The sequence below is a fragment of the Gobio gobio genome (genome assembly GCF_949357685.1).
Source record: "Gobio gobio genome assembly, chromosome: 1".
In the NCBI taxonomy this organism is placed as follows: Eukaryota; Metazoa; Chordata; class Actinopteri; order Cypriniformes; family Gobionidae; genus Gobio; species Gobio gobio.
The window spans coordinates 69,143,581-69,159,850 of record NC_137097.1 but is presented as its reverse complement, the minus strand read 5'-3'; the positions used below and the strand labels follow the sequence as shown (position 1 = coordinate 69,159,850).

The window sequence follows — 16,270 nt, the reverse complement described above, 5'->3', positions numbered from 1 at the left end:
TTGTGAAATCACAACTGTGGCGTTTTTCTTTTGCTGTGTGAGCAAATGGGCACACACACAAAAAAAATATTGAATGTATTCTCTCATTCACAGCTATAATATTTAACCTTCCACTCTGAGAAACCCGGAAATGTGAAAAGGGTCTATTATGCTAAATTGTTGAGCTTCTTATGCACCATGAAATCAACTATTTCAACTATTTTTATGTAATGTTGCTGTGTTTGTAATATACTCTAGAAAATGCTGAGTTAAAAATAACCCAAGTTTGTTTGAAAATGTACTAACCCAGCAATTGGGTTGTTTTAAGCAAACATTTAACCCAACCGCTGGGTTAAAACAACGCAATTGCTGGGTAAGTCCATTTTCAACCCAATTTGGTTTATTTTTAACCCAGCATTTTTTAGAGTGTGATTTATCCACGTGCATCGTTATTTTTTGTGTTTTATTGATGTGCCTCGTAATCCTCATATCAAAATAACTTCCCCCTCCATCTTGAAACTCATCGCTTCTCTGATGATGCGTTTACTGGCGTGAGGGCGGGGCAACCTGTCACTCACGTGAGATCCACCAATAGAGACGGAGCGACACGCGTCATGATCTGAAGACCACGCCCACTTGGGGATGGGGGGGGCCAATCGAACGCTCTCCATTGACTTTGTATTGCGTGAGGCGCCTCCTTGTCATTTCTGACTTATAACAAAACACAGAACAATGTCTAAAAGCGAATATGTGACAAAGTGTACAGCAAACAAGCTAAACACAACCCAGAACCAAAAACCCAGACGTTTTTATAAGCTGTTGACCCAAAAAATTCAGTTTTAAGGACAGAAAAGTGGATACAAGCCATTGAGACATGTTATATTACACTGTGAGAACTACACCCACTTGAGGGGAACGTAATCAACGACAGGAAATATAATATATAAAACTGACATTTCGATATTTGACTGAGTGTCAGGATCCCAAAATTGACCCATTCTTCCTGCTGAAGCTTCACGTCTTATTGCCTGTATCCACTTTTGTCTCCTTAAACGCTCGTTTTTGGGGTCGACAGCTTATAAAAACGTATTTCTGTGTTGTTTAGCTTGTTTGCTGTACACCCGGTCACATATCAGCTTTTTGTTCTGTTTTTTGTTATAAGTCCGAAATGACAACGAAGGCCGCCTCACGCAATACTATGGCTGCGTCCGAAACCTGGAAAATGCTGCCTTCGGAGGACACATTTCAAGGCAGGAAGTCCAAATCAAATGTTAGCTTCACTTCCTGTCTCCTGAGATACCTTCATCTGATTGATTTTTGAAAGCAGCATATTTGTATCCTTCGCTGCCTTTGATATCCCACAATCCTGTGCTTTCCATTCTTTGACAGGAAAAAAAAGATGGCGTCCGAAAGTTGCGTTTGCTGGTCAGTTTGTGTGTAAATGTACGTTTTTTTTTACCAACATTTTCCACTTCTGATGTCATTTTCTAGCTAGAAATTACTAATGTAGTAGTTAAATATGTGTTTAGTTCTCACCAAAGCTCTCTCTATTTGGCTGTAGATCATTAAACGGTTACACTGCCTAAGAAGTCTGTCCGAAATCAGTTTCGTGAGGAGCCTTCATGCACAAACGCTGCCTTACGAGCCATCGTCTGAGCCTAGGGTTTCGGATGAAGTCAATGGAGAGCGTTGGATTGTTTTCCCCTCCCCTGTGTGGGCGTGGCCTAAATGTGCTCTGTCTCCATAGCAAACCACAAGCATCTGATCAATTCACCATGGTCAAAATCAAGCCCCGCCCTACTTTTTTTTCTCCTTCCGGCAGCCATTTTACTCACACGGACAAAGGTATTTTGAAATACGCATATTTTTCGATGTGGTTTGGCTGTTCGTCCACACACAAACGCAGTATCCGGAAACCCTGAAACCAAACTTTTTTGAAAACTCCTGCCAGGGTGAACATTTTTAGAAACTCCGGTTGTCGTGTGGACAGTGAAACCGGAGATTTTGGCTTGTTACGCACCAACGGGAACCGGCAATAAAAAAAATTCCAGGCTTCTGATTGGCCAACATGTCTTTACGGTTAGGGTTATATTGCCACCTGTTGGTTTGGCATGATCTTGACAGCGCTTAAAGGGATAGTTCACCCAAAAATGAAAATTAGCCCATCATTTACTCACCCTCAAGTCATGCTAGGTGTATATGACATTCTTCTTTCAGTCGAATATAATCTGAGTTATATTAAAAAAGTCCAGGCTAATCCAAGCTTTATAATTGCAGTAATAGTTGCTCTGTTTTTGAAGTCCATAAAAAGTGCATCTGCCCATCATATAACTGCTCCACGCGGCTCTGGGGTGTTAATAAAGGCCTTCTGAAGCGAATCGACGTGTTTGTGTAAGAAAAATATCCATATTTAAAACTTTTTAAAGTAAACTTTCGGCCGACCGCCTTCCCTGTTCAATTTATGGGAAAAGTGTTGAAAGTGCCCCTGCCGATGGAAAGACTAACGCGACCAGGTCTGCTCGTCATGACGTCACGAACACATCTTGAGTTTCACTTTCAACATTCAACACTTTTCCACGGAAGGCCGTCGGCTGAAACTTGACTTGATAAAGTTTTAAATATGGATATTTTTCTTACACAAACGCGTCGATTCGCTTCAGAAGGCCTTTCTTAACACCCCAGAGCCGCGTGGAGCAGTTATATGATGGATAGATGCACTTTTTATGGTCTTCAAAAACAGAGCAACTATTAATCAAATTCTAATGCTTGGATTAGCCTGGACTTTTGTAATAAAACTCAGATTTTATTCGTCTGAAAGAAGAATGTCATATACACCTCGGATGACTTGAGGGTGAGTAAATCATGGGCTAATTTTAATATTTGGGTGAACTATCCCTTTAATAGCTAGTTTTGCGTTTTCAAATGGACGCAATTTTTATTTATTTTTTTTAAACGGAGGAGGTACGTGTGGCCTCAGATATACGTCACATTATAGGGGAAGAAAGTCTATTGCAAGTTCCGTTTCACGCTGACTTTATACAGGCGACAAATATAATCCCAAAATCGTTAAAAAAGTTGCGTTACAAATCCAATCAACTAGTGAAGATTGGATCTGAAATTCCAGGTTATTGGTGACACTAGAAACGGAAGGTGCAGTGCATTGTGGGATACAGCATCGGCCAGTATCATCTCAAGGATTCATATTTCCTGCCGAATGCCGTTGTTTGGCTGGTGCACAAGCACCTGAAATTCATAAGTGATCCGCCATCTATTTTTATTATGCCCTTCACTCGTTAACTTCCCTCCGTCTCGTTCACTCGGATGTGCGTCATTGCTTGCGTTGCATGAGCGCCACTACTGGAGGAACATTTGCAATGGACTGAACTGGAACGTCCCTTGATCACTTCGAATCCACTATGGAGTTGATTTATTATTCATTTTTTTCCTTTACGAAATTGTTTAATGCAGCATTCTATATGTATACAGGTATGTTTGGGTTGTTTTACATGTTTTTAAAAATAATAAAAATATCAGAGTTGTTTGTGGTGGGGTAAATTAAACACGATATGCGGTGACGCGATATTGGCGTGCTCAGTTGGGGACAGTACATTTTTCAACTAAATATTCAAATAAATCTAATTATTAAACTAAATTAACCATATAAACTAAATTATTATTATTATTATTATACACTGTGGTATATGAGGCTGCCTAAAGTGTACATATGAAGTAGACTCGCTCCCTCGGGAGAAAGGGTCTGTCCATATAAACTTCCCTTGTCCACTTCACGAATGCACTTCAAAATGGCGGCGGGGATTCCCCCGAGGGGAAGTGCTTAGGAAAGTTCGCAAGTGCGTGTCTAAAACTGGAGTGGACGCAGGTCATTCTGAGACAAAATATCTAGTGATTAAAGTCACATGACTCGCAGGAAACTTAATGGCAACAATGAAGAAACTAAGGCCCTGTCCACACGGAGACGCGTTCAGCTGTAAACGTTAAAATGTTGTACCGTACCAGCGTTTCGTCCACACGGATCCGACATTTCGGGAGCACGAACCCGATATTTTTTTAAACCGTGTCCCAGAGTGGATAAATCTGAAAACGACACCCTTGCGTTTTCGTGTGTACAGTCAATCCGTATATTCTGTGAAACGCTGATGTTCTCACATTTAACCCATTTAAGCAGTGTATAGTTGTCATTTCACAAGTATTTTTCTAGTATCCATGTTTTTAATCTCAATGACACGAAAGAAAACAACCAAATAAAGGATTTCAAGAGAAAAAAAAAGGTATTAACTTCCTTCCTGTCCCATGAGACTGCCAACTTCCTACCCCTACTTCCAGGAAGAATAGCGAAGGCAAACCCTCCCAAACAAAGGTTATTTTCATGTTACTAATAAGTATTTTTTGTTGACATATATATATCTACATAATCGTGAAGGTCTCTAGAATCATCCAAACAAAACAAATCTTACAACAGATCTATAGTTTTTTGTACACTTAGTCAAAAGTCCAAGCGGCAACTATAGTTCACATAGGACACTAACATGATTACATGCTTGAAACCATTCAGAAAAATCTGGATTAATGACTGTATTTGCATTATTGTAAGGGTAGGTTTAGGGTGTAGGCGTTAATACAACACATCTGGTAAGTATCAAATGTATCTATTGTTATTTTATCGTGAGATTGTGCCTCACTTCCTACCATTGCTGCACCCCCTCTAACCACAACTCTTCTTCTCCAGTTTTAGTGTATTTCTGTGGCAGAATTACAGCGCCACACGCTGGCCTGGCATGTGTACTACATCGTTTTGAGTCAGTTTCAGTGGTTTCGTGTGTACGCAGATATTTCTTGAAACGAGGGGGGAAAAAAAACAATGGGATAGGGAAAGCTCTGGCTTCGCCTTAATTACTAGACTCGCAGGAAACGGATGGCTTGCCAACAATGAAGAATCTAAGGAACCGTCCCAAATGGCACACTTCATATACACGTTCGGTCTTGACTATCAAACCATTCAGCTGTGCTGCTGCTATTCTGGACCAGGCAGGAGAAGACGGCTTACTTCAGCAATAAAAGCGAGACTTTGTTTGTGCTTATTGTTATGGTAGAATTGGATCATCGAAGTCAACAACAAAGACATTAGTTAATAAAGTGAGATTAAATACATAAAGTATATTTGTATTATTTAACATATATAATTATTGCAGGTTTGCATACTGTTCTAAGTTTGCATTTCACTTTTTTATTTTGAGGAGCTCTGAATCTGTTTTTGTGCAAGTGAGATTAGTAAATTCATGCTCACATTTAGTCGAGAACTACAATAACCGTCATGTTTACGCTCACAACGCCTCTGCACTTCTGCAGATTTCTCTCAACATGGGGACAGAAGAGCTGTCAGTCAATAAATGGAAAACCATCACGATTGAAAATGTGACTGATTTCATATGACAGTTCCATAAATAATTCATTAACATCAAGTCACTTACATTTTAGATGCAATATTGACTGTTTTTGTTCGATTTCAGCAGCGAAAATAGTTCCAAACAAAGATCACAGCAGAACCATAGCGCATCTCTCTCAGTGTGTTTCTGAATGATTCAGCATTTTAAATGAATCAGTTGAATCAAAGATTCAATAACCTATTCGTAAACGACTGCGGCCCTGTCCCAAATTACACACTTCATGTGCACTTTCGGTCTTGTGGACTTACATTGGCTGCCTAGTGCGCGTGTCTGTTAAGTCCACGTGTCCCGTTTTGTCATTTTAGGTCTCAGAAGTGTGCTCGCGAGCGTCCCCTTTGAGGTCGATATGCGCCCTCGATGCGCACTTTTGCCCGCACTGGTGTGGGTTACTCAGCGGACTTCTTCCCGACAGTCAAAGCGGCGTTACGTCATTAAAGTGCGGACTCAGAGGAAGACCGCGAGGGTTTAGGGTGCCATTTGGGACAGGGCCTAAAGGGAGAAAAAAAGACGAATTCTTGCTTCACATACAAATATAATAAAACGAGTGCTTGGCAATCGATTAATCGTGATTAATCGCGAATAATCGCATCCAAAAGTTTGTGTTTATATAATGTGTGTGTACTGTGTATAATTAAGCATGCATTTAAGAAAAAATTTACTTATTTATAAGATAAAATATATACAGTATGCAAATATTTCTTAAATATATACATGACTGTGTGTGTGTATTTATATTTATACATAATAGCTATACACAGTACACACACACTTTTATTTTGGATGCGATTAAATCACGATCGATTGCCCAGCACTAAATCAAAAATATGCTGAATGTCCTTGAACAGCTGATAAATATAAAAGTAATGAGCAGAGAAATAACCACATAATTTGTAATTTTAACAATTAAAACTTTATTGGAATGATACATGTTGCAAAATATTATTCTGTGTATTTTTTATTTTTTTTTAAACATACTCGATGTGTCCTACGGTACGGGTATCCGTCAACTTCTCCAGAAGGTAAAATAATTAAGACTGTTAAAGGCAGAGAATATACAGTATTGTTTCCCGAAAAGGTACAATAGACTACACCATCACCATACCCCATGTCGGGAGGAAAGAGACTCCTGTTATTGAAAATACACTTAGAAAATATGCAAAAGTAAATCAAATGTTTTCATGATTTTCTCTTTTTAAAAGCAAATAGAAGAGTGTATGAAACTGGATGTGTAGAAAGGCAAACTGTATTATGGACTGATGCGCACACACACACACACACACGCACGCACACACACACACACACAAAAGATGATTGACAATGAACAGATGAGTGAGAGACTGGAGGATGTGTGACACCCGTGTATTTGAAAGGGGAGGGAGAAAACAATCAGGCAGACATGGAGGGATGACATATGAACACCACCAAGAATGTCATGCTCTGACAATAAAAAAAGGGGGTGTGATGATTTTGAGCCATAATTTCGCGTAATCCCGATCAAGCTCAAAGGGGAGGGAGGGGGAAAGCTCATATGAAAGCAAACCTGTACATTAGAACTCAGTGCACCAGTTGAAGATAGTCTTACGTTGCTTCTATAACGTCACACAAAACCAGTGAAATGTACAGAAGCATCCTTTGACAAACACTGATTGTTTTGTTTTCCAGCGAGAAGTGGAGCCGTTTCTACACCCATTTTATGAAGTCTCCAGAAACGGAGGGGGCGGAGTAAATGTCCCAGCAATCGCTAGGTGAAAAAGAGTGAGGAAGAGAAAAAGCTAAACCTATTCCCAAACGTTTCTGTTTGTGTCAAAGGGACCCGAATGATCAGAAACTGGCCCAATCGGATCCGTTTTTGGCCGCGTTACGTTGACGTAACATTTCCTGAGCGGGAAATGCAAGCGAACGGTAATTTTGATCTGAATGGCGTCATCTTCAATGATGCTGCCGTTATTAAAAGACGTAGCTTGAAATACCATTTTAACCTGGCACCAATCTGTAGTTTCGGCAAAATTAAGTTACACTACTCATCATAATAAACTAAACAAACCAACAACAAAAAAAAAAAAACGCAGAGTTTAGAAAGAGGAGCATCTAATGCGGCACTAGAGGCGGCAAACACAAACCCATTCGAGCTTTCATTTGGTTACTCGAACTTCATTTGGCGCACTTCACCTTTAACGCCTAATTAAATATTCACTGACGAGAAGCATAAAACCTTCGCAACACACTACGCATTATCGCACACTTCTGCAAACTAAACTAAACAATCGCGGCATTTGCATTCGGGATTGTCTTGCGTCCTACAGGAGATAGAAAGTTACGTTTTTGTCAATTCGTTGGACTGGTCTTAAAGGGATAGTTCGGCCAAAAATGCAAATTCGGTTCTCATTTAACATACGCCGTCCCAAACCTGAATGGATTTCTTTCGTCTACTAAACACAAAACAATCTACTTTGAAGAATGTCGGTAACCAGCCGGGTTTCTGGTCCTCGTTGATTTCCATACGATGGGTGCGTCAACTGTTTGGTTACCCACGTTCTTTTGTGTTCGTACATGTTTTGGGACGACGCGAGTAAATTATTTTTGGATGAACTTCACCTTTAAAAGGAACAATTAGGCTAATTTTTCCAACTCCCCTAGAGTTAAACAGTTGAGTTTGACCGTTTTTTGAATCCATTCAGCCGATCTCCGGGTCTGGCGGTAGAACTGTTAGCATAGCTTAGCATAGAGCATTGAATCTGATTAGACCGTTAGCATCTCGCTCAAAACATGACCAAAGAGTTTCGATATTTTTCCTATTTAAAACTTGACTCTTCTGTAGTTACATCGTGTACTAAGACTGACGGGAAATGAAAAGTTGTGAGTTTCTAGACCGATATGTCTAGGAACTATACTCTCATTCCTGCGTAATAATCAAGTTGTGCCGTACGATGAGTTCAGCGGCGCGATGATATTACACAGATATTACGTCCGTCGGTCTTAGCACACGATGTAACTACAGAAGAGTCAAGTTTTAAATAGGAAGAATTTCAAAACTTTTTGGTCATTTTAGGAGATGCTAACGGTCTAATCAGATTCAATGATCTATGCTAAGCTATGCTAAAAGTGCTAGACCCGGAGATCGGCTGAATGGATTCAAAAATGGTAAAACTCAACTGTTTAACTCTAGGGGAGCTGGAAAATGAGCCCATTTTCAAAAACAGTGGCGTGTTCCTTTAATAACACAATAAAGTCTACACGCATATTTGAAGCAGAAATGGAGATTGATTAGTGAAGACATAGCGAGTTAAAACGTATCGGATATCCACCTAATTTTCAAAGCATCTTCTGTAAAGATTTAAAAAAAAAGAAAGAAAAGGGTTTGGTCACTGGCAGGTGACACGGCATAATCGAATAATCATTAAAAAAAAAACACCATTCTCATCCACCAGGAACCGAGTACAACCACAGAAAGTGCGTTTTCCTTTAAAAGCATAACTCTAAAAACAAACTGCCGTATTACAAGACGTTGTGCTCGGGCCAATTCACTGCATTCCTTCACTTTTCCATTCCGTGTTGATTTATTCCCTGGGAAACTCATCTCGGAGTCAAGCCAGTGTAAAGAGTTTCAAGTGTTAAGTATAATAAAGTAGGCATACTCTATTCGTACGACGAGCTGGGCTTTTAGGACACGCAGGACGCCACATCTTGAACATAATCGAGAGAATGATGATCCAAACAATCTTCATACTAAGCGGCTGATCTCAGAGCAGTGTAGGCAATTGTACCCAATCAACATGTGGATGATAAATTTGAAGGATGGTGGCGCGATGCTTGAAATTCAAATGGGAAATGGGTGAAAAAAAGCCAGAACTCTTGAACGGTGTGAGTTGGATTGATTTGGTGCCAATAGGTGCACAGGAAGTAAACAAGATGTGACAGGGTGGAGAACTACAGAGCAAGGACACCTTTGCTGATTTAAAACACACACAAAAAAAAAAAGGGGGGTAATTTTCTCTGGAGAAGCCGAAATTCAGTACCAGAAAGTAACCTCTATATCTCTGGGGAAAAAAAGAACCAAAAGAAAGAAAAAAAAAAAAAAGTAGTAGTCACAAATATCCCCATGCCAGCCAGTCATAGAGAAGTGACTGAATCTCTGCCCAATGGACCCTGGCTACCAAACAAGAGGGAAAACATGAAAATGGACAAGTAACAAGTGACGAAGGATCTGAAAAGGCAACACTGCTGGCGTCTCTCTCTCTCTCTCTCTCTCTCTCTCTCTCAGGACTTTCTGATCTTCTTCTCCCTCCATCCGTGTGTGAGGGCTCTGCGTTGTTTTCGTTGTTGTTGTTACCGCATACAAGCTCAGTCCAGTCCATCATCTCACCCTGGAAAACGTTATCTTCTCACTGTTGCCCCACATCTAATTTCTCTCCATCCCTCTCTCCTCCACGGCTGCTGCTGCTTCTAGAATTCAGCAAACTCCTTTCCACATTTCTCTGTGAAAGAGACCCGGATTTCTTCTTCCTCGTAGTCGTCAAAGTTGCTGGTGTCCCCGGGGCCTTTGCACTTAGGGATGAAGGGAGCCTCCACCTGAAAACAGACAAACATACACAGATGAGTCAGTGGAAAGGTTTTTTTTTTTTTAGCATTTTGATTAAATACATTACCATAAAGGCCCCGATATACTTCAAGCGAACACAAAGTTCAAAACTTTCTGGAAAAGTTCGCTCTGGCTGTTAAACCCTTTCGAACTACCATTGGCAGGTGGTAATGTAATAGGTGGGTGTGGCTCTGAGGCTCCGCCTTCTTTAGCCGTGTTTCCACCGCAGGAACTTTCCCTAGGAACTAGCGATTTTGGGGTGGTACTCGGTATGTTTCGGGGTCTAAATGAAGTTCTGGGTAAAGATTTCCCCCTCAAAATGTCGCTGCTCGCGAGAACTTTTTCAAAGTTCAGTGGCTGGACTTCAGCCTCAGTCCATCTAATCGCTGTTTTCCATGTTCGTGGAGTAAATATATATAATAGGCTGTTAACTGTGTGTTTGCACAGCATGTAAAAAAAGGTTTCGCTTGCGTTCGGACAATCGCTTACGTCACTGGTAGTTCCTATCGTGCTGGGTTAGACCCTACTCTGAAGTAGGGGTGTTGCAATATACCGGTATTGACTTCAAAGCATGAAATATCGACATTGTGTTAATTTAGGATGTGACAATATACTGGTATTGGCGACAGCCACAATTTTTTCAAACGAATAGGACTCTTATGATAACGTGACAAGTAAATACTCCAGCGGCAGAACCTGGTTGACCTGCAGGTGGTAGTATTGCACCTTAAAGGCCTGTTCACACCAGGACCATTTTTGTTTTGACGTTGCGCGGTAAAAACTGTCCGACCAATGAGATCGGCGCTTTAGTTCACATGTCTGGAGCTGCTGAAGTTACAGTAAAACACAACTTGGTGGCGCTCAAGCACAAAACGGTCTTGCCGAGCACAGATTGAGACGACAAAGAAGAGGAAGTAAACAGACAAAGAAGAAGATGAGCTGCTGATGCTGCTTGCCAGTCAGCAAAAAGTGTGTGAATGGTTTTGCAAAGCACGTAAACACCATCTCTCTTCTTCTTCTGTGTGAAATGAGTGTCAGAAGCGTAAAAGTGGCGCAGCAGCACCTTGAGCACCATCTACTGAATTTGCGCGTTCAGTCGGCGCATCGGCAGTGAAAATTGCTTGGGTGTGAACACAAAGACGCGCCGAAAAACGATAAGCGCGCTCGAATATCGCCCTGGTGTGCACAGGCCTTAACGCTGACACCTGTAAAAACAAGACGACGATGCAGCAGAATAGTAAGCTCGCCAGTATTAAAGCTCCTTACACAGCCAAATCTGCAGAATGTGTCGGGCTACGGTCAGTGCGAAGGGGGGCAACACCACCAACCTTTATACCCACCTCCGTGTCAGAGCTTAAAATACGGGTACACAAGTTAAAGTTTCAGTTTTGATGTTAATATTTATTCATCATACTGTTGAACTTGACAGTATTTTCCCTCTTGTTATTTCATGGGGAGGCTTCAAAGAAGATGCCCTGTGTTGATCAGTATCCAATTATGTTCGTTAGGTAAATAAGAAAAACTAAATAAACAAAGTAAAAATAATTTTAACTGATATCCCCCCCCCCACCCCCACGGTTTCTAAAGATATCGAAATTGTGAATACTTTTGGCCACAATAACCGTGGTGTGAAAAATCGTGACAGCCCTACTCTGAAGCGGAGCTAATTGAGTCCCCCCAAAATGTGTTCCTATAACTGAAATAGTTCCCAGATCCTTCTGTGCGAAAACGCCACGAAGTGGGCATTTCCACTAGGAACCATGAAAACGTTCCTCTGGTGCGAAACCCCTACTTTCACCCTTTTTTCCCCATCTTTAAAATGCTTGATTTAAAGCAATCTATAGTATAAAAGTAAACTGACTTGACTTAACTGGAGTGTCAAATTACAGATCTGGAGCAAACATCCACATCGCTATGATCAGACGCGTTCATAACTGCCGCGTTCTCTCTCCGCTGTCATTTTTGTGTGTGTTTATTTTACTATTGAGAGGAAAGGGCACAGCACATTTACATATTCATCTAAACACCGCTCTCAGTAGTGTGTGTGTGTGGCGTAAGAATGTTGGCTAAAAGTGTATGGGTGCTCACTAGGGACATTTTCCCACCGGTTTATCGACGCGTGGCTCATTCTTGTGTTGCGCTTGAAGGTGTGTTGCGCTTGAAGGTGTGTGTGTGTGTGTGTGTGTGTGTGTGTGTGTGTGTGTGTGTGTGTGTGTGTGTGTGTGTGTGTGTGTGTGTGTGTGTAAATTAGAAGTGTTACCTCCGGACGCTGCCACCTTCATCAGGCAAAGTTTACAGATTTCCTCATTAACATGTGCAGGTTTCCTATTTAGCATTGGGTTTAAATCCCAAATATTGCTTAAATCCGAAATCTGACTCCTGCTGCGACTTGATCAGACGCGTTCAGTTTTTAATTTTCAGTCTTGTTCTGTAACTGAACTAAATGATTTTTATTACTATGGTGGGCAAGTGATGTAATCAGCGTGTGTCTGAACACTGTAACTTTCTTTAAACGCCCAAACGAAGAACAAAAAAGGGCAATTAACATGTACACTGCAAAAAATGCTTTTCTTACTTAGTATTTTTGTCTTGTTTTCCGTCCAAATATCTAAAAAAATCTTACATTAAGAAGCATTTACTAGACAAGCAAAAGTTTTTGTCTTGTTTTGGGGGGAAATAACTCAAAATTAAGGGAGTTTTTGCTTAAAATAAGACCAATGGTGTAAGCAAAATAATCTTAATTCAAACAGAAAACAAGATTATTTTGCTTACCCCATTGGCAGATTATTTTGCTTATTTTAAGCAAAAACTCCCTTCATTTTGAGTTATTTTCCCCCAAAACAAGACAAAACCTTTTGCTTATCTACAGGGTTTCTGCAGGTTTCACCAAGTCAAATTTAAGACTTTTTAAGACCTTTTTAAGACCATTAGGGATTATATTTAAGTCCTATATCACGCAATAAAAAAAAACGTACAAAGGAAATGCAGAATCACAAAATTACTTGCAAAGCAATTCAAATTGAACAAAGTATTAGTAAACTTGCATTTCATCATAGCTCAATCTCAGGATTTCACTATATATATATATATATAAATATATATATATATATATATATATATATATATATATATATATATATATATATATATATATATATATATATATATATATATATATATAAATAAATATATATTTTTTTTCTACTGAGATCAAAATTACTGATTTTGTGGTGGTCATTTCCAGTTTTGTTTTTTGCATAGGATGCCACATTTACCATATTACCGTAGATGCACAATAGTCACACATGACAATAAAACAAACAAAATGCATGAATCTTGTTTGGTATTACAAAAAAAGGCTGGTAAAGTGGTGTGCTATCTAGCTTTAATAACATTATCGCTTTGGGTGGGAAATATGCCCAAAATCTTACAAGTAAGCAATTGCTTAATATAAGTAAAACTACGTTTTTACTAATAAGTACTAAACTTATTAACCAATTACAATAGGACAAATAAATACAACCTAAAGATACGGATACAAACAGTGCTTAAAGTTGAAGTAACGTTTTTTTCCCTGTTGTTGTTTGTTTAACATTAACACACAGACAGGAGCACCAACATAAGCTATATTGTTATGCTTTCACTTTAAGAACTACAGTAATGTGCAGATACAATACTGACACACGTCCCAAACTTTTTTACTCAAGAGTCAAGACATAACCGCCAATAAGAACATAGGGATATTAATGTGTGTATGATCGTTCAAGAGTGAGCCTAGAAAAAGACACATTCGGTACACTTGCGCGAACTGACAGGCGGCAAACGCGTGCACAAAATCCACAGCCATTCTGACATCGGTCTGTGTGTCTATTGAGTTTGTGATTTACATTGCTTTTAACTAACTCTTATTAATTAACTCTTTTTAGCGCTATCGGGCATATCATACTTTTATTTGGTCATTATGCGAGATGTGAGAAAGATTCACCTTCGCTTTCACGATTGCGTGAACTGGAAGAACTGGAGAACTGAAGTTGAAGAATAAAATCCGTTTGATGCGTCTTTGGTACAATCTGAAAGAGACCCGCGCCAATAACATGAAAGCTGATTGGCTGCAATATAAGATGCATGCTGGTCTCATTTGTAGTTGTAATACAGCGAACTATAGTAGGACTAGCGAAAGAAAGAACTACAACAGCCCGGAATAAACACACACACAAAAGCGCTGCGGGAGCATTTCAATGAGCATTAGAGGTAGCGTTACATGGACGCAGAACAATTTAAGACCTGTTTAAAACTATTTAAGACCTAGAACTCAAAACTTCAGAGAATTTAAGACTTTTTAAGGCCTAAAATTTAGATTTTGAAATTTAAGACATTTTAAGACTTTTTAAGACCCCGCGGAAACCCTGTATCTAGTAAATGCTTCTTAATGCAAGATTTTTTAAATATTTGGACTGAAAACAAGACAAAAATACTAAGTAAAAAAGCATTTTTTGCAGTTTACTGATGATTTGTTCACAAAATGGGGGGCAATTTTGATATCAGGTCGACTTCAAGATTGAGGAAGAACACTGTAAGAAGCCAGTCTGATTCGGGTACCTTCTTCTGGTAGATTGCGATCCAGTCGGTGGTTGCAAACCATTTGTGGCCCTTGATGTCATTGACGCCGTTCTTGAGGTTCCCGAAGCGCTTCGTCAGGTCTACCTGCAGCAGGTTCCTCAGCAGGTCCTTCAGGTCAGAGCTAAAATGCGAGGGGAAGCGGACCTAGAGGAAGATTGAGACACAGTGTCAGTGCTTGGGATTCACGTCACATTGATTTCCGAAACACCCTTATCACTTAATATTTCATAAACGAGTGAAGGCAACACGTCTTCATACACGTTGGGTTATCATTTATTCTGTGTTTATTTGTTAAGCAATTTACTCTAACACCTTTAAAAGAGAAGTTAAGAACGTCTTGACCTTGTGTAAACTGCCTTCCTTAGGCTGAGTGTTACAAGCTTATCTATCAAACCCTAATAAACTGACAGTGACTGAATACTTAAATGGTGCAGAGCGTGGCATCTCTCACACGCAAACCACAAAACCAAAGGAAACTGCTGCAAAAGGAGGCAGCAACTGGATCTAAAATCTTTAGATGACACAGTTCATGCTGTCAAATCAACTGATTGCGATAAATTGTTATTGATACAGTCGCCGGTTCTCCACGTTTCCTTCCTTGGAGCACTTTTGATAGAAACTGACCCACTGCAGATCGGGAACACCCCACAAGAGCTGCAGTTTTGGAGATGTCTAGCCATCACAATTTGGCCCTTGTCAAACTCGCTCAAATCCTTACGCTTGCCCATTTTTCCCGCTTCTAACTAGGGATGGGCAACAGTGATCGAGTACTCGAACGTGACAGCGACAATCGATCATGAAAACGATAATAAATATATTTGTCTATTTTTCTGATTGGTTATTGCAGCATTTTAGCCAGTAACTGTGGTCTGATTGGTTAGCGTTGGACAGCACGCCTCCAGAACGGCGAAATAAAGTGAAATTGAAGCGCGCACAGCAGTGATGCCTCATTGTGATCATGAAATACAGTGCAAGATGTGCAGCACCAATCTGTCATTTACATATCATTATAATGAGAACACGATTGTTGGGAATTCTCTGTGTATCAGCATTCGCGTCCTTTTCTGTAAGATGACTTTTATGTTGTCTGATTAATCTCATATAGGACACGTTTGGTTGAGTTTAATAACCAGCTAGTAAAGCACTGCCTTTATCAGCTGGTGTTCGTTCTCTTCAGTTTCAGCTCAAATGCAAATGCACAACATGATCGACTCTGGGTTATTTGAGACGGTTATATTCTTTTTAGGCTATTTCTTTTTCAAAATCATTGATGATAGTAATAATGCGGCAGTGTTATGATGTTCTGGCGTTTTTTTAAGAGTAGACCTATGTTTTATTTAAAGCCGTTTTTCGGTATGGCTTCGAAAACGCGCAGTGATAATCACTTTGATCAGGAAAAATAAAATGAAGCGTGAAATTAAAATAGCATTATAATGAGAACAAGATTGTAATAGTGTTGTAAATTCTCTGTGCTTTAGTTGCCCGTGTATCGGCGCGAGTTTCCCTTTCAAACCATAGCCTGTAAAAAACTAGCATGGTCAAGTTCACGTGCGCATTCGCGTCCTTTTGTGCTGATGTAAGTTGTAATAGGTTTAGATCTGATTAATCTAATATAGGATGCGTTTGG

General features: G+C 39.9%; 1 protein-coding gene across 3 annotated transcripts in view; it reads right to left on the bottom strand.

Annotated features, from left to right (window-relative positions):
• Positions 1-9,552: 9,552 nt before the first annotated feature.
• prkacaa (protein kinase, cAMP-dependent, catalytic, alpha-a) overlaps positions 9,553-16,270 on the bottom strand; it is a gene marked incomplete at its 5' end in the record, with an annotated part of 52,982 nt that continues 46,264 nt past the window's right edge. For all 3 annotated transcript variants that reach the window (XM_079836802.1, XM_079836801.1, XM_079836803.1), the window contains 2 exons: positions 9,553-10,013; positions 14,623-14,787. In XM_079836802.1, the coding sequence (XP_079692928.1) occupies positions 9,888-10,013; positions 14,623-14,787 (291 nt within the window). In that variant the 3' untranslated portion in view covers positions 9,553-9,887. The remainder of the gene's footprint in view (positions 10,014-14,622; positions 14,788-16,270) is intronic.